The sequence below is a fragment of the Polistes dominula genome, unplaced genomic scaffold, assembly GCF_049000335.1.
Source record: "Polistes dominula isolate Pdom_NZ unplaced genomic scaffold, Pdom_raw_medaka contig_373, whole genome shotgun sequence".
Classification (NCBI taxonomy): Eukaryota; Metazoa; Arthropoda; class Insecta; order Hymenoptera; family Vespidae; genus Polistes; species Polistes dominula.
In genome coordinates, this window is record NW_028300899.1 from 2,043,324 (window position 1) to 2,071,320 (window position 27,997).

The 27,997-nt window shown below is 39.6% G+C and overlaps 2 protein-coding genes across 3 annotated transcripts in view; one reads left to right on the top strand and one right to left on the bottom strand.

Moving 5' to 3' along the window:
• Positions 1 to 125: 125 nt before the first annotated feature.
• On the bottom strand, positions 126 to 27,994 carry LOC107064907 (glutamine amidotransferase-like class 1 domain-containing protein 3, mitochondrial). Of its 2 annotated transcripts, XM_089178191.1 has the most exons (5): positions 26,168 to 27,994; positions 15,419 to 15,667; positions 891 to 1,180; positions 623 to 786; positions 126 to 499 (listed from the first exon to the last, which is right to left on the bottom strand). In XM_089178191.1, exons 2-5 carry the CDS (start codon positions 15,482 to 15,484, stop codon positions 285 to 287), a joined length of 735 nt encoding a protein of 244 aa, XP_089034317.1. In that variant the 5' UTR covers positions 15,485 to 15,667; positions 26,168 to 27,994; the 3' UTR covers positions 126 to 284. The 2 variants fall into 2 exon arrangements, with proteins under 2 accessions (XP_089034317.1, XP_089034323.1); XM_089178197.1 differs by lacking the exons at positions 15,419 to 15,667; positions 26,168 to 27,994 and adding an exon at positions 1,861 to 2,816.
• Positions 8,913 to 27,997, top strand: part of kn (EBF transcription factor knot) — a 129,909-nt gene continuing 110,824 nt past the window's right edge. Inside the window, 1 exon segment of the mRNA XM_089178169.1 lies at positions 8,913 to 12,265. The gene's annotated coding sequence lies outside the window, so the exon portion shown is untranslated.

Sequence of the window (27,997 nt, forward strand, 5' to 3'; positions counted from 1 at the left end):
TCTTTCGTTCTTCCCTTTTCCTCTTCTACTTCGTGAAAAGACCACGAGATATTACAAATAAATATAAAAAAGAAAGAATAACACTATCGGTCTTCATACGAGAATTTAGGGAAAAAATCATCGTTCGAGTTACTGTTTGTTTATTACGTTCATTGTACACGGTCGTATATAGATATTTATATGTATGTATGTGTGTATACGACGTTATAAGAAAAAAGAAAATAGAAAACAGACAAATTTGAGCTGTCGACTCAATCGAGCAACTTTCCAACACACGGAAACTTTCACTGTCGAATGCACTTCTTTAACATCGTGATGAGTTTCCCGATGCCGGCATTTATTTCCGCGTACGTTCCAGGTTTGTACATCCATGCAGGTGTACTGAAAACTTTGTATTTTTTACACCTCGTAACCCCCTTCACATCCTTCATCTCCACCTTCGCACCCATTTGTTTTGCTATGGTAATCGCTTCCGCGTACGGCCAATCATCCAGCGAGCCTACATTTTTCATCAAAACTCATTCGTTAACAAATAATACGTGGAATTTGGAGGATAGATAAAAATAATAAGAGATAATGTTTTTTTTTGTTTTTTTTTTGTTAATTGTTATTATATACTTACAATCTTTACCGAGAGTTATTTTAACGCCTTGTAAAACTCGAGCAAGTAGAACACTTGCTATGCAAATAGAACCTATTGGTTTTTTTCCGCAGGTGAAATCTCGTATCAATTTTTCTAGGTCAGGTATCACCGTACAATCGCATCCTTTGGTAGCGAAATCGCTTCTACGGTATAGAAAATGAAATATAAAAAAATGATAATAATAAAAATATGAGAACGATAAAATAATGGTTAAACAAGAAAAGAAAAAATAACAATAAATACTGACAATGTCCTAACAGCACCAAATCCTCCAGGAAGTATTAAACCACTGTGATGACAAGCTTCACATTCGCATAAAGGTTGGATACAAAAACGAGCTAATCTCGCAGATTCAACTAATACATTTCTAGGACCAGAATTACAATCGGGCTCTTTCGTGTAATGATCGATCACTTCGCACATGTCCATGTCGGGGGCATAAAACATTGGAATCATTCCTTTTTCGCATATGTGAAACGTCGCCGACATGCATTCGGCTATTTCCGTGCCGTCAAGATTACCGCAACCCGAAAGTATCTGAAATTAAATCAAATATATTTCGATTATATCTTCGGACAAGATCAAACATCGAACGAGTTTGGACAAAAAAATGTTCATATCGTTTCGATGATCTGGTTAAAACGCACACACACACACATACACACATACTGTTACCGATTTTCGAATGTAAGATCCGAGAATGGTCGCTTTCGACGACATCAAATATTTTTATTTGTTTTTGTTTTTTAATTTTTATTATCTTTCTTTCGTTTCATTTGATTTTTTTCTTTATTATTTTTTTATTTTTTTTATTCTTATTTTTATTTACCGTTTCATGTTATATTACAAATGCGAGAGATAGAGGCAAATAATTAATTGCCTCCCTCGTAATGACTTTCGCGCGTACCTCGGATACGTTTTCTTGTAGTATCGCTATATAAAGGGAAACGTTAACAGTTTCTGGCTCGGGGCGTCGAGAAAACGTAGTAGTTACATCACGATACGAAAGTGCATAACCGATAGATATACTTTTTCGTTTGCATGCGAACCTAAGCGAATTCGAAAGATATCTTCTATTTAACGTGTCAGTCTTACAAGATCTTATCGTAAATCGTACTTTTTATTTTCATCGAGCTCGTTAATCCCTTCTGTTTAACAGTCACGAACTTATGTGCAGGAAGTTAACATTATGAAATTAAAATCATTAACAGACTCACTATAGCTATCTTAGGAATATCGCATGATTTGTCGTCCCTTCTTTTCGTTAATCTTTTAAATTTGAGACACGATGACGTATGTAGAAGATTAGGTGAATTAATTAATGAAATTTTAGGAACATCGTTACAAATTAATGTTCTTAAACGCGAACGTAACATGTTCTATTTCTTTTTTTTTTTTTTTTTTAATAAAATATTATTTAATTCAAACTTTGAATTTAAATTTGAATTTAAAATTACTTAATAATTTGGTTAAGAACATCGAGAAAAGACATTTGTCAGATTTACGCGATACACGATTTTCTTTTGATAATTTTGTATTTAAACAATTATAAGATTGAGTCTGCAGAGTAATCTAACTAACCGACTGTACAACTGTACGTGTTATTTACCGATGGTAAGGTAGTTTTATAAAAAGAAAAGTTTAGTATTTGTGCGAGAGAGTGCAGGAGTATTCGGAATTGTGATCAGTGCCCTCGGTGTTTATTCATAGAACTCATTTACTCTACAGGTATATTATATCGACTTTGAATCATTCAAAGTAATCCAAATTTATTAACATTTTATTTTAAATTAATCACAAAAATTTATTTTTTAAATAATTAAAGATAGTAGAACAATAAGATGATTGATTAAACGAATTAATATACAAACAAAAAAGAAAGATATTGAATGAAATAAGCCTAAGACATTGAAATAAGTCATCCTTTGTCCATAAGTTAAACCACTAGCACATAGAGTGGTTGAAATAAGCATCGACAAAATATATTCGACTTAAGTTTATGGCTCGTATAAACCTTTATCGTGCTCTAGGAAGAATTTTGCGTGCAGACTATGAATACCAAACGGATAATCGTCGGTGTAGGCGAGATTTAACAAGGTGTACGAGCTCTGGAGAAAAATAATAAATTTCTCGGGTCCGAAGAAGAAAAAAAAAAAAAGAATAAGAATAAGCATAAGAAGAAGTACGTAGTAATACTTACTACAACACAGCATCTTAGAATTTTTACGATGGTACCTTCAATATTTTCTTCGATCCCACGTAGGTAAATTTATCTTGGGGAATTTTTCTTTCCCGAGTTTCGAAAAAAAAGAAAAGCTATCGTATCGCGTATGAAATAAGAGAGACACGGAAAGATCTTTCGTCCCTTTTATCATCAACGTCGGCGTCATCTTTACGTGCTGCCACTCGACGCGTCATATAAACTCACTTTATTCTAATTATCAGTCGAAGACGAGCGCACCCTTGAGTGCCGTTTCGTCGCTTCGCTATCTCAACGATCCCTTTTCAACGACGAGGAGAAGAAGGCAACGAAGGTTTACGCATAATCTTATGTAAATCCTTCGTTACCCTTATGCTTGCACGTTCTTATAGAAAAGAGAGAGAAAGAGAGGTGGGTGAAAGTGAACGAGATAGATAGATGGATAGACAGGTATATAGAAAGAGAGAAAGAGAAAAGGAAAGAGAAGGGGTTGCTTCTCGAGTTACACGACTAAAGGGACACACGCGTACTAACATATACACCCACCCACCCATACACATATACGCATATAACTGAGGCGATGCTGCTGGGCTACGGCTTGTGCTAGGGCGCGAGACTTATATGAATGTTAAAATAAGTTTGAAATTGTCGCGGACAAGTTCATTCCCATGGGACGTACCCCACGAGTAATTCGACGGCGTTGGCGGTTTCGGCCTTTCGCCGAGTTTGCGACCAGCCACCGAATTCGCCGCAACTTCCGCGTACATGGTACCCCCCATCCCCCCATCCCCCTACCCCCTTGCAGAATCTACTCACTCCTTGTCCCCTTTCATCCCTCTTTCTATCTCTCTTTCTTTCTTGCTTTCTTTCTTATTCTCTCAATCTCTTTTCCATTGTAATCTCTGTTCTTATCTATCTAACTCTGGTATACGTAATTTGTTCGTTGTATCTAACAAGTACATTAAGAAAGATCTTGCATTATCGTAGTATTCGTCGTATTTTCCTTTCGTTTCCCAAGGAAAATCTTATTACTCGTCGCGCGTGATTGCTTCGTTCCTTTCTTCTCCTAAGCTTTTATAGAATCTCTTCTGGCTAGCTAGCTAGATGAGAAGATAGGGGTGGCGAACGAAATAAACTTATTTCGAAGTTGAGCTAGCTAGACTGAAGCCGAAGCAATATCTCGAGAAGAGGAAAGAAGAGAAAGCTGAAATCGTTCCGCGGGATGACGTCTTCTACGTATCTTTGTCGTTATGAGAAAGAGAAAGAGAAAGAGAAAGAGAGAGAGAGAGAGAGAAAGAGAGAGAGAGAGAAGTCTGAACCGAGAAGTCGAAAGTTCGTGTCACGAATTCGTGAACCACAGAGAAACAGCGACAAGTTTATACAATGTACACCCCCTTACTCCTCCTTCCCCTCATCATTCTGATTCTCTTATTTTCTCTCTCTCTCTCTCTCTCTCTCTCTCTCTCTTTGTCTCTTTCTCTATTTCTGTTTCTCTCGTAGACTGACGGGATAAATGCGATGTGATGCGAGTAACTGAGTGACTAATTGAATGAGGCGTCTCAGAGGATTTCCATGCGCGTCACACGTCAGAGTTTCGTTGGCGCAACGGGGAAACGCGAATAACTCACTGCGAGCTTAACAGGAATGCGTGCCAATCATTTCGGAGTAGGGAGAAATCATCGCGATATTATTTGGTCTACCACTAATATCTAATACACGTCGATCTTTGTTGCATCGATAGTAGAAGTCCGAGAGAAACGAGAAATCTGTGCGAGAATGAGATGATAGGAATATGATATAGTAAAGTAAGATAAGTTTTACGTTTTGAAATCGTTAAACCTAGAGTTCGATATCTACTCGACGAGACTCGAGTTTAAATCATCCTGGGATTTGAACTCAAGTTGAATTAACTAGTCATTTGAAAATATCTTGTTTTAATGGTGTTATTTGTATTTCTAAACAGTTTGTACAATTGTTGTTAAATTAACAAAAATATTTGTTCTTTTTATCATGGGACAAATATAATATGTGTTCGTATATGAAATATTTAACAAGAATAAATAAAATAGATAATAATAATAATAATAATAATGTGAAACACGATGGGAATAAAACGTTTACTCGAATTATGATGGAAATAAATATACAGAAAAAAAATTATGTATAGAATGCGATAAGTATAATAGATATTTAATAAATGAAATATTTGTGATCGACAAATAATCGAGTTTTAAACGACGGGGGTAGTGTAACGTGTATGACCATTAACGTCATTGGTAGTTTCTAGCCGATCTTCGATATCATGATTTCGACATTGTGATGATGGGTTTGAGAACGAGTTGGCAGTTTTCAGTAACACTTCGCACGTCGCTATCGAAAGCGGAAAGAGGAAGAAGGAGTCCTTCTATTCTGCGGCATTGCGGATCGGTAAAGGAGGCTGTTTATGCATTCTTGGCGCGAACGCAATCGCTGGGGTACCGGCACAGGGGTTTGGATTTCGTGCGAGAACCAGACAAGAGAACAATTACGCGCCGTCAGCCCCGTTACCGGTAGGATGCCATGAGGTGAATCAAAACTAGGTGTGCGCCATCACCCCTGGGTCACTTCTATCTTTTCGTTTCTTATTCTCTTCTCTTATTTTTTCTCTTTTCTTTTTTCAAAGTCTACTGCTTTTTACTTATCCCTGGAGAAGGATCGAAACTCGATCGGTGAGAGCCAAAGTAACAACTATCGATCCATACTCGAACTTGATTCCACTCAAGAAACACCCCTTTACCTTAGAATCGATTTTCAAAAAATATTGCATTTTCTATGAACGTTTAAAAACTTCTTTTACTTTTTTCTTTCTATCTTTTGTATATTACAGTTTTTATTTATTCCCTATGAGAGAGAAAGAGAGAGAGAGAGAGAGAGAGAGATATATATCGTTCATACTCAGACGATATTTTTCGTTCCACCTTCGAGTGTTGTTCTACTTTCCCTTGTTCTGCGTTTAGCCCAAAAGGAGGTGGAAAAGAGAGTAACCTCTTGGCTACAGTTAACCATTATTGGTAAGTAGTTGAGGCGGTGAGTAATGGCCGTTGGGAAAAATTCTTCGAATCGGCCGCGAGAGTATCCGATTTATCCACCTGGAGAACGCGGTATTTCGAATACTTTGGATTCTCCTGTGAGCAAACGAAAGCTTATCGTTTACTTTGGATTATATAAAGCTTGTAATAGTTGATTTTGGATTGATATAACACTCATTATGTGGGAACGTATTACTTTGTTAAAACGATTAGACGTGAATTAACGTATCCGCTATTTCGTATAATTACACGTTTCGTATAATTAGACTACTACGAGGTCGTAACTTCACGCATACGCTAATCAATTTCCACGAAAAGGGAATTTGTCTTTCGTCGAAGTGTGTATAGGAATACTTGTCGATCCTCGTTGACGGGGTAGAAAAATGTAAAAAAAGAAATAAAGGGGATGCTCTCGAGGTACGCGGATTCGCATGGAAGTCAGAGTGCTATTAAAATCTCCGTAAAGTTCATCTCGTTGGAATAAATGAATAAATAAGAACGTAGGGGTCTCTCGGTTGGTGGGTAACTATGAAACTGAAAGTATAAAGCGGTTTACACCCATCACACCTTTGTATCGGATATACTCGTTTTATCTCTCGTTACAACAACAAAAAATAATAATAATAATGTACTGAAAAAACATTCTATCTCGATGACAGAGTTTCGAGAAAATATGGATGAATCATTTTTTGGGAAAGGTGTGGGGAGGGTGGGGGAAAATCTTAAATGTTAAGGAACGAGGTTTTCGTTAGAATGAAAACTCTGAAGTTAAAGTATGAAGAAGAAGAAGAAGGAGAAGAAAAAGAAGAAGAAAAAAAAGACGAATGGAAGGAAATGGAAGAAAAGAAGAGAAGAGAAGAGAAGAGAAAAGAAGAGAAGAGAAGAGAAGAAAGAGAGAGTTTTATTGTATTTTTTTCATTAACAAGTCCAGCCGGTACCCGAGAGACTTGGCAAAGTTGGCTGCGAGTTTTAGCGAGACTTTTGTTAATGTTCGGAATTAACGGAGTAAGGAGACTTTAAGTCATAAGGTCTCATGGGAGCACGAGGTTCGACGCGAACTTTCACGATTCTTTATTTCTTTATCAACTCCGAGCCCCCTGCTCTCGTTCCCTCGAACCTTTTCCTTCTTTTACTTCCTTACTCCTTCTTTCTGCGCTTCATGAAACGTTCGCCGATCCGACCAACCGTTTCTTCTACTTGCGCACCGCGTTTCATAATTACTTTCCTCGACGCGTTCTGAAAAGTCAAAAAGTACCCTACCTACCTATTCCTGTACGCTATAGTTTTACCGATAAAAATATTTTCATTCATTCATTTATTCATTGGCGATGTTTCATTTCATTTATTTGCAGTTTTGCAAAATATCAAATATTCCATAAGAATAAAATTAAACAGAATTATTTATCAATCGGTCATTAAAATTATATTAAAATTATTCATGATTTAATATTCATATTTTAATGCACGCACACATAGATCTTGATTAATATTTTCAACTTATTCTGAAAAGTCAAAGTAATACCAACCTACAACTATTATCAACCACAACAAAAATTTTTCAATATCATTCGTTAATGATATTTCATTCAAAATAATTACATTTAACAAAACATATCAAACGTTTCACGATTATCCGTTAAATTTATTAAAGATAATATGTTCGTATTTAACGTACGTAGATCTTGATTAGTCATTTTAGCTATCAAAATAGTGACTAGCAATTATGGCAACGCAACACTGGAGACGGCGTTGAACTCGATCGTCGATTGGGTGGTGGTATGCCTTGGATCGAACTTGGAAGCATAGTATGTTGTGTAGATCGGGCAAAACGGTAGCGCGTCACGTATAATGCAACATGAACGCATATCGTGTTGGTACGTTTAGACGTAGAATTAGCAAGAGCACTTCGCTCGACGTATGCATGCATCATAGCATTGATGGACGCGGTTCGATGCTATGCGTACATGTACTTCTCCCTGTTTCTCTCTCTCTCTCTTCTCTCTCTCTCTCTCTCTCTCTCATTCTCTCTATCTGTCTCTAACACATACACGCATACACACATACACTCTCTCTTACACGGTATGTGTCGTGTAGATCGAAGAGAGGGTAGAACGACGTTACTCGCTCTCATGTAACTAATCAACCGGCTGTCGAGCTAAATCGAGTCCTCCTTGCGAGAATTCTACCTTCTCTAATCAACGTTCCCCTCCCAAACTCCACTTATATCGATCTATCTATCTATCTATCTATGTATTTTTTTTTCCTTCTCTCTCTCTCTCTCTCTCTTTCACTTTTGATTTTTCTATTAAACGTAATTAAGTAATTAAAATTTATCGTGCAAAAAAATTAAACAAAACAATAAAAAAAGAGAATTGATTTTATATAAACGTATTTTTGCGATTTTTATTTTTTTGTTTTTTTTTTGTTTTTTTTCTATTTATATCCTTTGTCGTTTGTCACTATAGAGATGATTCGACGTTCGAATGATTTGCCGCGTATTTTTTTTTCGATCACATCGTTTATCCATCGGCCAATAGGTAGAAGCTATAAATTTAACCGACCGATGGCATTTTTTCGCGCGTTCGCGAGAGGAAACGTGATCTACCGGACCGATTACGCGACGCAGCAGTAATTTTTCCCGGAAATAATGAAACGTTCTACCTACGTTCAAAATGAAAAGGGAGTGTTGTGAGCAAGAGGAGGACAACGTAGAACGAGGAGTAGGTAGAACATTACGTTGTATGCAAAGAGAGAGAGAGAGAGAGAGAGAGAGAGAGAAAGGGATATGAACGACGGAAAAAGGGGACGAAAAGAATGTATTGCCCGAGGGGAAGTATTTCAAACGTTTTTGATTCACTTTTACGCTGAATTTAGTGTTTACTTCTGACATAGTAAAAAGTGATGGAAACGTATTAACGACAGAAACGATGAGAGTTTCAAGGACGTTTCTTTTGCATTGGTTCATCGGATATCTGGAAAAAAACATACACACATATATATATATATATATATATATATATATATATATATATATATATATTCTTGACGAAGTACACGAAGTTAGAAATCGAATGAAAAAGCTTGCTAGGTATTTTGTTAATGAGGCGAAAATTGAGACAGCTTTATTAAGTCGAGGGAAGTTGCTCTGATTAAGTTACAAGGCGACCCCTCGACCGACCACCGAAGTCACCCTCCTCTCTTTCTGCTAATTTTATTTATTACGCAATTTAAAAATCGATACCACCGATACGAAGCGATAAGCGAACGAGTCTTTCCTATCTGCAGTTGCATTCTCGTCAGAGTATTTTTTTTTTTTTTTTTTTATTATTGTTGTTCCTTTTTTTTCACTTTAAATCATTTCTTTATCGATTTACTATGATATAATAATAAATAGAAAGAAAGAAAAAAATATTAACTAGAAATATTGTTATCAGACGTAACGACATGACACGTATTTTGAAGTTTGAATTTTCCGTCAAGACGGTCGATTTTGCTTCCGTAACAAGTCGCTAACTATGAGGGTATAACGGCGAGTTGCCGTGAGCTAACCGAGTTAATCTAATCCGATTAACCGAAGACTAAGGGGCTGACTCGTTTCAAGAGGGCGAATGCAGGAAAGGGGGAGGTAAATAGCTACGCTGTCAGCCTTCTTGCTTTTTAATTAATTAACGGTCAATTTGCAGGCGTAGCACGGTACGTCGGAATTTCAACGCGACGTTTTCCTTCAACTCACGCGTGAGAAAAATAATCTTGCCAGAAGATTTTTAAGTCATACATACTTATGTGCATATAGAGTTTATCGTAAAAAAACTGGAAAAGAATTTTTAGACAAATGTTAACACACACACACACAACGATAAGAATCGTTCAAATTTAAGTAACATATATTATCTTTTTATTAATTAGATCAATTGAACGATTACATAATTCCACGAAAATGTTCGGATTACATACGTAGATAGTTGAATGTTTAAATCACGAAGTTCCCCGTGAAGCACGTCACCAGGATGGACAGAGAGAACTTAGGAGAAGATTGGATCCTCGATTTAGTGAGCAGTTAGCAGGTAGCGCGAGAGTGGATTACAAAATTAGTCCGAAAGAGCGGCGTCGTCGTTTCTACCTTATGCGTTACGGTAGTAGAAAATCCCCTGGTGTACTGTCAATCTGGAACATCCTTCAAGGTCGTGCAGACCACTGTTAAGGATTCCTCCGCCATAACCGTTCAAACGGTTATTATCCCTCGTCTTGTAGGTAGATAGATACGCCGTTTGTATGGGAAGGAACGGGGCCAGAGGGGGTTGCGACAAATGAATATCTGATTTATAATTGATCTCAAGGAAGATAAATGGGAAAAAATTATTTGAAAATAACGAGAAAGAGACAACTGGGCCACACGATATCGAAGAAATATTCTCGTTGACGGACGCGTTCAAGTTCAGAACACGCTCGGTCGTTTACACATATATATACGTATAGTATAACATATAAATACGTATACAACACAGATATACGCACACTGATACATCGACAGCCAGTTCGTACATCGTGGGTAATAAAACATTTCGCGTGCGAGGGTATAATTGTCGGGGTCGGGCCCGCGTGTGCGGTTTATACGGTGCTGGATGCCAGTCGAAGGGGTGGTGAGGGGTTTGTAGTCTAGCTTTAGGGGCCCCGGGAGGGCACCGCGCCCCCTTTTTCATCCTGTAGTTATTTATCGTCCTGCCTTCCTCTCTCGCTCTATCGCTGTATCTTCTATCTCTTTCTCTCTCTCTCTCTCTCTCTCTCTCACATACTCATGGCCATCCATGGCAGCCCTTCGTTCGGTGGATGGCGAAGGTGGTATCACTCGGTGATAGACTATGAATGTGTGTTGGTGGAACGTTCCCGATAGTGATATTCCAGTGTTAGTGTTGTCGATGATGGTGCTACAGTTACCGGTGGTCTTTCTGGTTACTGGTTGTAGTGGTGTATTGGTTGTAGGTTTCGTGCGAACCTTCGTCAAGTCGCTTTTTCGACCTTCCCGTATCAAGAATTGCTCGGCACGCTTTTCGTTCATCCTCAAGCCCTATCACGATCGGTTAAAGTTTCCTCCTTTTCTTTTTTTTTTCCCTTTTTTCTTCTTCCACTTTTTTCTTCTTTATTCTTCCCTGGAACTTAATGCGAACTTGTAACGCAGTTTTGTGCCCGATCGAACGTCACATCGTACGAAAGAACCTTGAAATTAGCCTTTCTTATATATAGAAATTTTGTTTCTTCTTACCATTCACTTTTAATCAGAATCTTTTCGTTGTAGTTCGATTAATCAAGATGATGATGATTATTATTATTATTATTATTATCGATTAAGGTTTGAACCAATGATTAATAAGGAATAATAATATATCAATTGTGAAATATGTTCGATAACATTTTCATTTAAGGATCGATAAAGATTTTACGGTTTGGGTTTCGTGAGCCGCGGACAGAACGTTCTGGACAGGAAACTGACGGATTCGAGTGATCGAGGGGAAACATCTCGTTCAGGGTGCAACGTTCTGTCAGAATAGTACGAGCTAGAGAAAGACAGAGACATAGTGAGTAAAATAGGAGAGAGAGAGAGAGAGAGAGAGAGAAAGGGAACTCGGTATTCCGGATACGTAAGTGACACATTGACGGGAACTGACCGCCGCTTGGCAGTCCTGACCGTTTCCCAAGGGTGGCTAGTTACCGCATGATTGGCCCTCCATTACCATATACCGTGCGCACTAACATGCTTGCGGTCCTCCACGATATCCGTCCGGCACCTTCGGAATAGTAGCCACGATCGCAGAAATCGAGCGAAAGGAGCCCGAAAGATGTTCCTTCGGGAGAAGATACCGTTGAATCGGCTTATTTCTTTCCTTTTTCAACCTCATCTTTACCAACAATTGTCATTTTTACAATCGAACTTCCTTCTCTCTCTTCTTTCTTAAATTTCACCATTCAAAGTTTTTTTTACTTTTTTTCTAGATCAAACACTTCACCATTATAATACTCTTTCACGATACAATTTATCCGAATTATCTTTCTTAGTTCTTGAACTTTTTATAAACTAGTTCGAATATATTTTCTTAAGAAATTCTATTTATAGATCATTCTCTTTCATCGTTAAAACGGCAAGAAGAAAACGTCGGATACGAAAGGAATAATAAGAAAAGGAAGAAGAAAAACGTAAAGGTAAATAATAATAATAGTAATAAGTAGAAGAAGAAGAAGAAGTAGAAGCAGAAGAAGAAGGCGAGAGGTTCACGAATGACTCGGAAAAACGTAACGTGCGGCGTCGGATCCCGGCGGACATCGCGAAGCAGAGATTTTTCTGCGCGTGCCGTTAAACGAGTAAGTAAGAGAGTAAGAGCCAAGTCGAGTAAGTGTGTAGGTAAACTGCGTTATATATATATATATATATATATATATATATATAAGTACGTACGTGGTACGGCCTCGTTCGAGGTTTTCAAAGCTTTTTGCGACCTTATCTCTCGGTCTCTCTCTTTCTCTTTCCCCCTTCTTTTTCTCAGTTGCTTTCCCTTACGTGTTACTCGTACATATGTGAGAGAGTTGAGAGAAGGAGAAAGAAAGAAAGAAAGAGAGAGAGAGAGAGAGACTCGACGAAGAGAACAACCCTGCCACGGTTAGATGGATAGACGCGATGCGAACGTACGTAGACATGTGAGGGTGCACTCGCTTAATTACACCGGAGCCCTCGTGGGATACTCAGAGGCTGAAGCGACCTTACCCTCCTTCTCTTCTCTCTCTTTATCTCTCTCTCTCTCTCACTCGTTTCTTCCTCACGTGACGTCTGCAACCTACCCTCTAGACGTATCGCATCTCCGCGCAGAGATTTCCAAAGCAGGAACGAACGAACGGCCGCTACCATCTACCTAAGCTGCCATTTCTCCTCTAACGTTCTTGCCGTTCGTTGGTGTTGCATCCCTCCAGGGGACTCCTGGCCGGTTGCAGTCGAATGCACTGCTGTCTGCATCGTTGAGGAGCTCTGCAAACGAAGCACGGCTCGTAATGGCTCAGGAGTAATTTCCCGTATCCTCAGCTTAGCCGCGAGAACCGAAACAGCAACTCTTCTCTCTCTCTTTCTCTCTCTCTCTCTCTCTCTCTTTCCCTTTCTCGCTCTTCCCTTTGACGATTAATCCAAAGTCCGTACACGCTCGATGCTCGATTATCATCGGATCGTTGACAGCTCGTATAATGGATTCATTTCCTTTCCATTTTAGATTACACCCCTTTTCGAAGAAACATTAAATAAGGAGCCCTTAAAAACGAAAATGTTTGCGTGACTTTAGGTAGTTTTTACTCGTGCTAGTTCACAGGTGTCAGAAACGTGTCGAGAAAGTTTATAAACGTTAATAGTATCATCGGGTATGGGTCAGAGGGAGAATATGTAATAAAGATAGTCGTGATGTCTTATCGGTCCATCGAGTCACCTTGTACTCGTATTTGCGACTTTATTATACTTCACCCTGTTCTATAATCCGGTCGTATGTTTTATCCTCGGTTCGATTCGCTCGATGCACTAGCTTAATTAATTAATTTGTAGGATATAGCGGGAACTTGGTGAATAACTCCGTGTACCATAAATATACGCGTGAGGAGAGATAGATTGGTATATGAATGTGTATATAAATGTATACGCATGTAATACGTGTTCAAGAAGTACGTTTCTTGGATGCTTCGTCGAGAAAGCATTCATCATTCCGACGCCTGTTAGTGCCGCGGAACGTCCTACACAACCGGTCTAATCTCGCGCACATAAATAAGATAACAATTTTTCATCCGTTCCCTGCCTCTCTTCTTACTCTCTCACTCTTTTTTATCTCCATGTCTCTCTCTCTCTCTCTCTCTCTCTCTCTTTCTCTCTTTTTCTCTTTCGCAAGAAACATTTTCTTCGTCGAGAAAAAGGGGACGCGACCCCCGTGAGGAGAAACGAGAAGAGGTGACCGAGAGAAGACTCGAGGGATGGATGAGTCTTTGAGGGTGGGGAGCTGAGGCAGACAGAAAACTGGGAAAAGTTTGTAACCCTCGTTACTCGATATCGAGTTCCAATTAGATGACGATCGCATTTCTAGTCGAAGACGTTTTTGCGCTCCGTACCGTACCATCCCGTACCGTACCGTACCGTACCTGAGACGAACGACTAGAACGAGTCGACGAAGAGGACGACTTTCATCTCCCACGGGAAAATCAAACGAATACTAATTCGCGCCGTTTTGGGAGTTTCCTTGATTCGCGGCTCGTTTATTTCTCATCCGAGCTGCTCTCCTCGATTATCGCCTCGATCTTCGATGTAAAGATCTTTTTAGATAGTAAAGTCTATTCTTTTTCTTTTTTTTTTACCCAATTCTTCTTTTTCTCACAAATCTCTAGACAAATAAAGTTAGTTACGTTCTTTATAGACTAACTAAATTATATTTTTTTGATGATACCTGTATATATATATATATTCATTCATTAGCTTAATTATCGTTCGGTCTAGTTAATAATGAACTATCTTGTAATTAAAATAGAAAAGAAAGAAAATAGGATAACCTCGTCACGCACCAAGAAAATATGCCCTTGTTTCGTGTAAATGAAATTGTCGTTTTAAAGTCACGAATAAATAACTTTAATAACGTTTCGAAACGTAACTTAACACAGGGTGTATTCGTTGAATAAACTAGTCGAACTAGTATCTCGGTGTTTAATATTCAGAGACACTTTGAGTAAGAGAGTGAGAGAGAGAGAGAGAGAGAGAGAGAAGGAAAAAGAACATTTTCGTAATAATTTCATGATCCGCTCTCCGGCTCGTGCACATACTCAGTATCGCTCGCTTGCAAACTGTTTGGTAGAGGAAACGAGCGTAACTCGATACGGAATATCGAAGTCAACGTATCCTCTCGAGAGGTTTAGAAAGCCACGGTATGTAGCTCGCGACTCCACCGGAAGGAAGGAAGGAAGGCACCAGAGGATCCTAGGAAGAGAACGTGGCTCGGTACAGTGAGCAAGTGAGAAAGGAAAGGATAGCGTGTAGAGCCGGAGGATGCACTCCAATAGGTCCCGCGACAAAGAGCAAGATCAGTGTGACTCTCAGCTTTCCCTTGGGTTTCGATCAAGGTTCCCACATGTGGTTCTCACCTTCTCCTTACGAATATTCAAGCTTACATATTATAAAGTAAGATCGTTTCAAGTTAACCAAGGTGCTTCTTACCTTTTTCATCTTACTAGGGACTTCGAGGAATAACATTTAAGGTTATTCGAAAGGAAAAACTCGTACGATCACTTTGATACCGGTTAATTAGTTCGAACTTTTTTTCATCTTGTTACACGATTAGTCAAGAATCCGTATGACACTCTATTCTGCATATTAATCATCTAAAACGTTTTATTTTCAATCTAATTTTCACGTCAAAGTAAAATGACAGAAATATGACAACGAATGTTCTGATATATATTATTTTCTTTTTTTTTTTTTATAAAAACAAATAAAAGTTCACTTACGTTAGTTGGAAAAATTGTTTGGATCTTCAGATAGATTGAAGTTTCTTTGGAAAGAAGTAAAACCATCTCTCGACCATTGGAAACACCGACGGAGATGCGACGGAAGTCGGTATTGACAGTCACTGGGGGCTCGAATAAGTGGTGCTCTCCGTGGCTGACTTCGGCCGACGGGGGTGCGACTGAGGAGAGTTTACGTCGACAGCACACGGTAAACCCCCAGAATTGTGGCTCCCCTTGCGCCTCCAGAGACTACGGGCAGAGGTATTGAAAATTACATCTTACTCCTGGTACGAAGCCACCACCCGACTAACGTCACCTCTACGCATTACTAACCCGTTCCGTTGTTTTCCTTATTCTTGTTCTAACACTCACCCCAAATGGGTTATTAATCAACCCTATCAAGAGATATCTAATTTTGTCAAACCTTTTTATTTTTTTTTCAATTTTCCCTTTCTCTTTCTTTATCAAGTATTGAATTGGAATTGGTTTTTCAATCATTGTCCTGATAAGAATTAGAAATAAAATATTTAAAGTTTGTATTATGAGAGATACAAGAATTTTTTAAATGTTTGACTCACATACACACAATCAGTTATCATACTAAAAATACATTTAAGCATTGTCTATATTAAAATTGACGAAAAAAAAAATTGATAGAAAGAAGTTGACTAACTTGAAAGCTGTCGCACGATTTTTTCAAAAAAAAAAAAAGCGAAAAGGGAACTCGAGCGAGGAAAAAAAAATGTGTTCCCTTCCTCCTAACGTTGAATCGCAGCATACATGCATAATACTCTTTGCGTTTTCTTCGTGAGCCGAAGCTCAAGAAGTCGCACACGCAGTTACAACATCAAAGCATAGCTTCTACATGATATAGTATAGAAAATAAGGAATAAGGAAGAGAGAGAGAGATGGGGAAGAAGGGGAACTGGAATGGAATGGAAAGTCCGAGGGAAGAAGTCGTTGTATATCTAAAAATATCGAAAGTTGCCATCGTGTTCGAAGGACACGCGCGTAGAGAATATGGCGAGAAAGAGGGTGTCTCGTGAAAATATCGGGCCGAAAGTATAAACATTTAGACAAGTTTAAATTTCGAACTTTCTTTCCTTCCTCCTGCCACGAGGAAAAGAAGTTTGAGGAGGGTGACGTGTTTCTCTCCTTTTCTCTCTCTCATTCTCTCTCATTCTCTCACACACAACACACTCTTCAAGACTTCAATATTTGTTAAAGTCTCTTCTTACGTTCCTTCTCCTCATTCACCTCACCATTCTCACCTTCCTCCAGTTTCCAAAGGTGGATTCATGATATCTTTCCTTTAAAACGTATAAACCGAGAATATATTTATAGAAAGGAACGTGTATCAAATAGATTTAACGATTATCTCGATACATCGTCGCATTTTCTGTTTCAATAAACATAAGTGATTTTCAGTTTGCGTGAAGTTAAACGGAGAAAAATAGAGCCTTGCTTGTAGTATGAAGTTTCTTACGTTGAAGGGCGTGGTTGCACGCAAGTTCGTATAAGTGTCGGTCACAGATATTACCTGTTAGATATACTTTTATGTAGGTCATAGTATTTTCCACAGTGTAAGAATTTTTCATGCTTTGATGAACGATGATATAATATCATAAGTTTGATATTAAGGAAATAAATGAAGTGAAGTTAATTAACTGATAGGAAGTCTGTGGTTACTAGGAGTTTTGTTAAGTCGGTTAGCAGCTTGGTAGATAGTAGCAGGATTGTCGTTCGGTTCGTTTCGCGAGAAGGAGGAGAAGGGAAAGGACGGAACGTCGAATGGAAGTGGAACAGCCTGGAAGTGGCTGGAATCATCCGAAGTCCGAAGCAAGCGAAGAGCGAGAGGGTCGTAGAGTTGGTAATTGGCAATATGAGTGGCTGGATCCTGTAGGATGTCGGGTCAGTCGCGCGCCCCTGGGAGTACCCCCCTTTTCTGGGGTGGCACTGCCCCGCCGACACCCCTCAAACCTCCTCCTCCTCTCTTCCTCCATCTCTACCATCTCTTCACCCTGCAACCTCGCCACCGCCTCGTGCACCTCCGTTTTCGACGAGAGAACCTCGGGGAAGCAGGAATCAAATTGAGTTTCATACTCACAGGGACTCTCACCCTGCCTACCACGTTCACCCTCTCTCTCTCTTTTGCTCTCTCTTTCTCTCTTCGTCTCTCTGTCTCTTCGTCAGCCCGTTTTCGACGTTCGTTTTCTCTTGTATCTTCTCTGATTTCAAACTCGCGTGCCGACTGATCTCGATCATCCGACTATGCTCGCTAACAGCTTAGAAGACCCAAAGTGTTTTTAATCTGTCGACCACTTTTCACGATGCGATTAGTATCACGTAATAAAGTGCTTTTTTAAAATGATATTTAACTTTTGATTTTTGATAATTGAACGATTGGGATAGAAAGTAATTCAGGTGCCTGTTGACAATTGAACGATCGAAGAATTGAATAGACAAGGATAGTAATGCTCGAGAGAATGGCGAAGGGGTTGACGGATTCGAAAAAGGAGAAAGGGGATTTGGTTGTGCGGCGGCGTCTGGACCGCGGATAATAGGAAGCTGCTGTCGGGGTATCTCTGCTAATCACGTTAAGTCCGGCAGACCGCTTTGTATCCCGCGAACGAGCCACCGTCCGAAATTCCCAAGTCCGAAACTCAGAACCGACACGAACGCAATCCCACCGGTTTCTCTTCCTTCTCTTTCTTCTCTCCTTCTCTTTCTCTATCTCTCTCTGATTCTCTCTTTCTCTTCCTCTTCCTCTTCCTCTTTCATCTATCCCTTCTCAACTACCCTCGTGTTCTACAGCCAAGGTACGCAGCAAACTGAAATTCGTTTACGAGATACCTTTCTAACTACAGAAATCTTTCTTCTTTTCTTTTTCTACAAAGAACATTTCGTTCTTGCGAGCAAAGAGTGAAATATTTTTCATTTATTTAAAAATAAAAGATAACTTCTTTAATATTTATAGATATATGGTATATGTAATACCTATTGTAAATATGTATGTAAATCTCTATAAATATTAGCTATACGTAAGATTAATTCCCGTTTCATCACACACAGCCAGGAGGAAACCAAAGTGAGAATTCTAACGTACAAGGTCGGTGCCGGTAGCCACCGTATCATCACTTCAGACAGCCTTTCCGGTTTGTGAATCTCATTAAAATCATTGGTGCGTGATCTTCGGTTTATGGGCATCGCACTGGACGACCGACGACTCCATTAAGATAACCACCTCCCCGTGATATTGCTTAGACTTCAAGTCATCTCTGCGCCTACGTCGTCCTATCTCAGAAAATCTTTCTCTCTCTCTCTCTCTCTCTCTCTCCCTTTCTATCTATCTCTTTTTCTCATTTTATTATTTCCTGTGGTAATACTTTTCAAGAGCATCTTTCTCCATCAGCTTTTTTTTTCCTCTACGTGATATTTTTCTATCGAACTAGTATATTTAGCTAATCTTTAGGGTTTCGGGGTTAACACATTTTTATATTCGAGATTATTAGATTTTTTGTTACTTCTGACGCTACCTAAATTTTGATGAAAGATGTTAAAGGGCGCAAAATCTAAGGGGGTTATCGAAAGTAAATGGTTATAACTATATTGAGGCTCATCTTTTCGTCGCTCTCACCTTACTTTCCACTTTATTCTAGACGATTATACATGAGACAAATTTGAATAATGTCCTTTATCAGTCTCCGCACCCCCCTTGTTATCCGGTTGGTAGACGAGCAAGCACGCATACGTATTTATCGTAAATATTCCAAGTGGTTTTCGTTCTCTTGGGATTCCGTATCGTCGACCGAAGACTCGACATTATAGGGAACCGTGTTTCAAGCAAGTTTTTCGTCTCGCCACTCAAAGGAGAAGAAGGATCTTGGAAAAGTTTCGCGACGGTTACGCGATAAAGGCAACCGTACATAGGTAAGCTTGATTTAAGAAATTTCTCTCGTAATTCAACTCGACTTGAGTATATCACAACGATTACCTACTACCTATTTACTAACATTGGAATAGAGAAAAAAAGTAAGAGAGAGAGAGAGAAAGAAAAGGTAAGCTTAAGTTGAGAAAAGTAAACGTGTTTGTTCTTCAATCGCATACCTTAGCCACCCATCTTTTTTCCAACGAAGCTCGATTAAACTCTAGAGCGTTTGGGGTAAAAAGAAAAGGCTGAGGGTAATTTGTAGAAGAAGGTCCGACAAAAAGGGTTGCCGCTGCCTTTTCGGAATAGCACGAGAGAAAGAGAAAGAGAGAAGAAGAGAGAGGGGATAATGCGACCCTTGAGATGCCGGACCGCAGAGTGATCTACGATGGTCTATCACATTCACCCGATGTACTTATTTCGCGTCCTGTAGAATGCACGAGATCTCGATATGTCGCAATAAAAGAAAGAAGAATACCTAACAAAGGCAACAGTGGAAAGGGGAGAGGGGGAAAAAGAATGAATAAATAAATAAATAAATAAAACAAGAATTCTAGTAGAGATGGGTGCATAGAAATTAACGGGCCGTAAAAATGTATGCAAATTCGTTAGGTGAAAACCGATGTTATATATTCCACATTCGCGAGTGTGTTCTCCTGCCTAACCACTACCACTGACAACAGTGATAGTAGCAACGGCATCGGTAGCATAACCATCAACTCTGTCGTTCGAAACCCACCCCACTTTCCATCCACCTGACTCGAATTCCACCTCCCCGCTAGCACCGGTGCGTCCCCAACCTCGTTACGTTCCTGGCCCGGACCGCCAGACCGAAAACTCATTAACGAATGCAAACGAGGTAACGTTGTGGACAAATTTAATAAAATCGTGCACGCGCAATTAGTTTTGCCGGGAGTAAACACGTTTCGGACGAACCCTGCCATTCCCAACATGCGGCAATCCGCAACTTCTCGCTGTTCGATGTTGCAAAATTTCATAATTATTCTCGTAATTGTTACATCGAAAAGATCTAACTAACGTAAGATCGTAGAATACAACTACGTTGATAATTCGATCATTGTTTTACCAATATATCTATGATTTAAATTAACAATTAATTATTTTCGCAAACCGTATATTTTAACTTTAGAAAAACGGTTGAACATTTATACTCAGGAAGATACGCGTTCTACCCTTCACCGCTATCTAGGAGAAAACTAAATCCTTGTGACGTAACTTCCCACGAGAGTCGAACTCCTGGCGGCAAGAGTATTGCCAATTTTCGTCGCGAGATTGCTCGAGGTGCCGCGCTATTTACATTGGTTTCACTTATAGGCCTTGCATTTTGTATGTTCCTCGAGAAACCTTGATATCGAATCTTTCTATTTTCGACAACGTACTGAACCGAAAGAAAAACGTATGTGTTTTTCTCTCTCTCTCTCTCTTATTCTCTCTCTTTCTTTCGTTCTCTCTATCTTTATCTCTTTCTCTCTGATTTATATACAACGAAAATCGAATTTGTGGATTCTGGTCAGCATTTGAATATTGCGTTTGAATATCTTACGGCAACCGTCGGACTGGTTCGCTCGGGATGACCGTATAAAACACACCGTCCACTTTCAACCTTTTTGATCTACTTGAAAATCACGAATTCCTAGTAGTCGTCCTATTGTAGTAATATCGTTTGTGGAAAAAAAAAGGAAAAACGCGCGTAACTTTGAAAAGAAACAAAGATTTTTGCCGTAGTACAGTATCTTTTTTTTTTTTTTTTTTCTTTCTTACAGCGCGATATTATTTGCCGAGGGATAGAGAGAAATGGAAGAGGAAGAGAGAAGAAAGAAAAAAAGGAAGAGAGAAGAAAGATATAGAAGGAAAAAGGAAAAATAAGTGCCTAGCAGCTTCTTTTTCAAGAAGGGAATACACCTACGTTCCTGCTCACGAGCCGGTGCCGCAAATTGAATCTTCACGGACGACAGGATACTTCATTATTTAGCAGCGGCTTCCGTGTGCTATTTGCAAAATTATTGTTACCGAATTGGAACGAGGGTGGCGGCGGAGCTAGGTAGTAGAGAAACGAGTTCACCTTCCCTTCCCGACCTCCATTTAGCTTACCTCGTAAAAAACTCGAACATATACGGGCCGTTCTCTTGTTTCTTTCTCGAAATATAGCGCGGAATAAGAACGCGAGGTAGTAGAATCCCTGATCGGCAGAGTTTCGCCGACGGATAAATCCGTGTGGATATTATATAAGCACGCTAGAAGTCCCCATCAGGGGGTGAAAAGAATAAGAAAATACATTTTCTTGAAACGAATCGGTTGGAAGAAATTCGAGAAGAATGATATTTGTCAAACAAACAAGAATTTGCGTAAACCTTTTTGGTGATACCGATAAATGTATGTTGTTAGTACACGTTGAACTGGGGTTGATGTATTCTCGGATATACGATTTAAGAGGATTCACACTTTTTCTTCTTTTCTATCTTTCTTTCTTTACAAGACGGTCAGAAAGACGATTCTTTAAAGTCGTCGAGAAAATGGTCAAGACGCTTATCGAGAAATAGCATCGATCTGTCTTGCGATTGATGAACGCTGTCCGTTGGTTAGGAAAGAAGAGAGAGAGAAAGAAAAGGATATAAAGAAATAGGAAAGAGAAAAAATGTTAGGTTACGTTACGACGGAGAAATGGCGGACGGTGGCTAAGGGGAAGGTTGAGAGCGAGAAGAAGATGGTCGAAGTGCGTCCTTAGGAGAAGAATAAAACATTGCGGCATACTCCCCGCGAGACATCGACGGATGATTTGTGAGTGGAAACAATAAGCGCCCCTTGCAATATTCATCACAGCACCACCAGTCTTTCCTGGAGGACGAAGAGTATGGGGGAATAGTAGAAGTAGGTGGAGAAGAAGAAAGAGTTGGTGGAAGGGGATGAGAGTGTTGGGTATACGTTGGTTCGTCCAACAACACTAGCAGTAGCAGTAGAAGCAGCATGCTGAGTTCTCGAGCGGCCAGAACTCCTCTGGCACGTTCCAAGGAAAGAAAAGAAAGCAGAAGAGGCGCGAGATGGAGGCCACACGGTAGGGAATGTCCGGCTAAAAGTTTGATGGCTTACCACGTGCCCTAGGGAAAATGGCCGCAAGGCACATTGCTAGGCACCTCGCGTCGCTCCGTCGCAGGACCTGAAGGATTTTGGGATTCTATCAAACTGGACAATGCAATAATGCCCGCGGAGCAACCTTCATTCTTTTGCCACAGTCGCTACGTGAAAAATAGCCCTGCTGGGTATGTACCTTTTATTCCTCTTATCTTTTCTCTCACTCTTTTTCTTCCAATCTTAATTTTTTTTCTCAACAAAAAAACAACGTCTTATGTACGCATAATATAATACATCGAATTTACTACGAGAAAAAAAAATATATATATATATATATATAGTTTAATTAATACTATATTACGTTTTATTATCTATTTAACATTTTATATTATCAAGATAAAGTGGTTACGGATTTGAATTCATCTATTAAAAAAGAGAAAGAGAGAAAGAAAGAAAGAACGAGAAAGTCTTTCAAGATATCTGCAAATGCAAGACGTTGGACGATCGAGAGAGAAGCCCATGGGGTTTGTCAACCATTTTCTTCCACTCTCAGTTCTACAAAACGAGCTGCCGTTCAAACACACCTCGAACACACGAGCAAACAGGGATCTTAGATACTCGAGGACATTTAAAATTGGCCATTATACTATTTAACTTGAGGGACCGCCGTTCGGCGCTTACGAAAGAGGAATAGTAGAAGCTTGAGGAAGGAAACCAAGAGAGAGGAGGTCACAAAGTGGAAGGACTTCGTTCTTGGTCCTCGAGATCCACACATATGACTCCGATTCAAACCAGAACAAACAGTTCCTACCGTATTTGCCTACCTTCTCTCGTCGATCTAATGCTTCCGCACGTTCGTCCAGGATCATTAAAATTTAATGGATCCCTTACGTATTTCCAAGAATCGTCCGAATTCACGAATTCCTTATTCAAAGATCACCTCTCGTTCTTCTTTCCAATCCTTTTTTTTTCTTCGTTATCCTCTACGGGAAACTTTGAATTTATTTATTATCGATCACACAACTACTTATCGTTTAGATTCAACGTCAATTATTCACGAATTTATTTGATCGATTATTAGAAATAATACTTTTTTGTTTACGATTAATCGATATTTAAGAATAATAAGAATATGAGAAGAATAAGAATAAGATGAAGATGAAGAATGAGAAAATAAAAAAAGAAAGTAAATTCGTATTTTTATGAATTTTAAAGGAGAGTCAGTTGGCAGAGAAAATTGGCTCGGGCCAGAATATGCACCCAGGGCAAACATAAGACAATGAGCGGAGATTTTTAATCGAGTCTCCTGTTCCCTGCAGCGGAATTAACTCGAATTACGGCGTGCGGGGCAGACGCGAGCTCCCAGCATGGATCTAGAATTCATGCAGTCTTTTCAAAATCTCTCATTGTACTCGGCGTAAAGGAAGTGCCCGATAATAACGAGCCTAACGTGATCACGCGTCGTACAAAAGCTTACGCTACTAGGTAGTTGGTATATCGTTCTTTCTCTCTCTCTCTTTTTCTCTCATACTCCTTCTCTGTCTAATTATTCCTCGTTGAGCTAACCACTCGTGATTTAACGCTAACGCGACTGTTTAACTCCCTTAAGCGGAAAGAGAGAGAGAGAGAGAGAACGAATGTAACTAGCGAGCTTTGAATTATAAAAAAATGCATGCTACTCACAAGTATTATAAAGCTGACCTGAAGTTTTTTCACTTTGCCGAAAACGAGAAACAGAAATAGTAATAGTAGTAGTGGTAGTAGTAATAGTAGTAGTAGTAGTAGTAGTAGCAGTAGTAGTAATATGGAGCGAAGTATAATCCGATTGGCTGACGTTCAGAAACGCCTATAACCGGTGATCTAAATTTATACGAAACTCGTAAATCGTTATAGTGCGAGAACGGTGGAAGGGATAGGTAACGGAGGATGGGAGGGGAGGAAGGAAGGAAGAAGGGCTTTTCCAACGTCGGTTTCCATGGGACTGAGAAATAAAAATGAGTCTGTCGCTTCCCGTATTAAATGTAGGCAGCTACCGTCCAGGACACCCATGGGGGCCGCGAGTCGGGTCGCAGCGACGTATTTAAATAAAACATTGGATCACCCTGCAACTCACCCCCTTATACGTATGGCCTTTTCTCCTACCACCGTCTCTGCCGCGCGGATAAACAAATTAAGCTCTGCACCGAGCAGCGTGCCGCAGTGCAGGTTCGAATCGAGTACACGATAGATGGGGGACAGAGGGCTGAGAATGTGAGAGAATAGTAATGGAAGGAGGAGGAGGAAGAGGAGGAGGAGGAGGAAGAAGAAAGGTGAGGAAATACGATTGTACGAAACACTTTTGGTATATTTGATCAAAATATAATTTCAGTCTATCGAGAAACACGTAAACGGTTCGTCACATATAAATATAGGTAAAAGTTCCTTTAAGACTTCTTCACGTGTCAGGATCGATGGATAAAGGACTAAGATCATTAGTCATGGATTAAAAAGAAGCACAAACACAACGAGGGGTCGTTCCAGGCATCTTCATGGAAGATGGGGCGTACCCTTTTGGGTTTCCTTTTTAGTCCTAAAGAAGAAGAGAAAAAGAAGAAAAGAGAGTATAGTAGAAAGAGAGAGAGAGAGAGGGAAAGAGAGAAATATAGAAGTTAGAGGGCGAGAGGCGTGTTATGGGAAACGCCATGTTCGACGAGACGTTGCGGTCTGCTCCTTATAACGGTAAACGAAAAATAGTCAGCACGAAACGCCATTCGCAACGACAAAGAAGCCGACTCGATGCGTCTCCGCGGTCTTCCTCTGGGGAGGAAGCAGGACGATTAATCAGCTGTTGGCAAGGCGGAGGAGTGCACGTCCCATGAGGGAGCTCTGAATTCGCACAATACTTCTCCTTCCTTCTTCTCTCTTCTTCCGTTCTTTCTCGCACTAACGTACTCGTCGTAGGAAAAGTCACTGTATAGAGGATGAGGAAAAAAGAGAGAAGGAAAAAGAGAGGGAGAAGAGAAGGAGGAATACTACGAGGAGGTGGAGAAGAATGAAAACGCGTGAAAGCATCGTTCGTTCGATTTTTCACGTGTTGTTACTTGCCGTGAGATGACTCGACTCGAAACCGTCCAAATATTTGACTATCGTAGGCCATGTCCAAGGGGTAAGAAAGAAATAGACGAGAAATGGATGCACTACCGTGCAGGTAACAAACTCTTACCACCCCTCTTTCTCCCAATCCAACCCACTCTCTTTCTCCTCTGCTCGTGGAAATTCTCAAGAGACGGGAGATCATTGCGATCGCTTCCCGAAGGAAGGTCTTTCCAACACCTGGATTGTTCTAAAATGGCGACAAGAGACGTCTCAGATCCAGGGGTTGGAAAACGAAGAAATTTACAAAACGTAGTAGTTTCCTTTTTATAATTTTTGTATTGTCATTGTGTTGTTGTTGTTGTTGTTGTTATTACTATTATTGTATTTTTCCTTTTTTTACTTTAGAATGCAAGCATATAAAGAATATATAAGCAAAGTTTAGGTTATTCTATAAAAGATCGTTAAGGATAGAGAGAAAGTACCTGGAACATGATACGATATCCATGACGGTCGTAAAAATAAAACAAGTAGCAAAAAGTAGACGGGAAGTAGTGCGAAGTGCAAAGTCGGTAGGTCGCGGGAGGTTGAGATTTACGCGGGTTTTACATTCTACGGTGCGACGCCGACGATCCATCATTTATCCGTGTCCGACTTACCAAAGTATCATCTCTCCCTTCGCCTTCGGTAATCCCATGGCTTCCCTTATCTCGAGGGCAGCGCCGAACTTTGCTGCTCTAAAAAGAAAAAAAAAAAAGAAACAACAAAAAGGAAATAAAAAGAGAAAAAAGGGAGACATGACTTTTTATATTGGTCTTTCTCTCTTTCTCTTTCACCTTCTCTCTCTCGTTTTCTTTTTTGTTTTTCTTTTCCATAGGTATCTCTTTCGTGCCCTTCTTTCTTTCGAAGGACGAGTACACGTTAAAACTCTCGCGCATAAAAAAGATCCATGTTATCCAACGACTCGGTCCATCGAGATTCGATTCTCGAAGGTGAAAGTTACCATGCAAAAGAGAGAGAGAGAGAGAGAGAGAGAGAGAGAGAGATAAAGAAAGAAAGAAAGAAAGGTATCCATGAAACTCTGAAATTCCGTGAAAACCGACGATAAAACCGCCAGGATGAATATTTTTCTTCTCTCACGGATTATCATACCGGATGAGATTGCGCTTGAATAATTGATGGACCACGAACGGATATCTTCGACGAGAAGCACGAGTATGATTTTTCATGAACGGGTGAAAAGGTAGGAAGGGTCATCATTCGTTAGTTTTTTCGTTTGTTACTACCGAAAAATTCGATAGAAATATTTTTGCAACACGATTCAATTTTTTCATCAAACATTACGAATTTGACTTGAAGTTATAGTGAAATGGCATTTTAAAAAATCGCTTTCATTTGAACTTGAATAAAACGAATTAAAATTACGATTTGCTCGGTGATCGTTAACGCGATATCAAACGAAGAATAATTGCGATTGCATTAATGTTCGCGTTAATACGACATTACTATAACTTCTTGTCAATATTTAATTGCGTGTAATAAACTGTACGTAGAAACTCATATAATTTCGAAATGATTTAACGTAGTTTCCCCGTAAATATACATCTCGTTACGATTTAATAAAGTGGTAATATACGAGAGACTCGATATATATATATAATACTATATATTATAATACGTATATTATATACATATAAATCGTTGATTAATACTCGTATAACGATATATCGAAGATAAATATGTAGAAATTCGCTAGACTCTTCGGTATTCTCGTTAAATCCAAAAGCTATTTTTATTTAACCGTGGTGCGATATTTCTTCGTAGCACGCATCTCCCGTCCGTTACGAGCATTGGGAGACGTGCGTTTTGTATCGTCGAACGAATCGAATACGAGAGAAAAGGACAAAACTAGTAACGAGAAGAGGAACGAGCAACTTTAACAACGATCGACGGAAAGAGATCGATACGCGAACGAACGCACGTCATTTGTTCGACGTCCCTTTCCCTTTCCCTTTCCCTTTTACCCTCTTCTTCGTTCCTTCTATTTTCTCTTTCTCTCTGTGTTGTTTGCATCCTGCATTCTGCACCCCAAATAATCGCGAACAGCGAGTCCTTTTCTCCTTGCACGGCCGTGCCCACGGACAAATTGCAACGACGTTCTCTTGGGAATCCGCGAAGTTATGACCGAGGCTGACGACTTTCCGACTCCCGTAATTACCGTTCAGCAATGCTCGTACCCCCATGAATTCGTCCCTAAAATCATCGGGGAACCATACGCGTGCTCGTTTTGTAGGACACGTGCGACCATGTTTTCAACTGTATTCGTGTAACATTTTCGTACCTAAGAGCTAATAAGTAGAGCAAACTGTTGCCGATATAAGTAGTTCTAATCGTAATAGTCAATGATCTCGTAATTGAAAAATAAGATAAATGTATGTTTGTGTTAACGTGTATCACATTGATCTTATTGTATTTTAATAAAAGGTAAA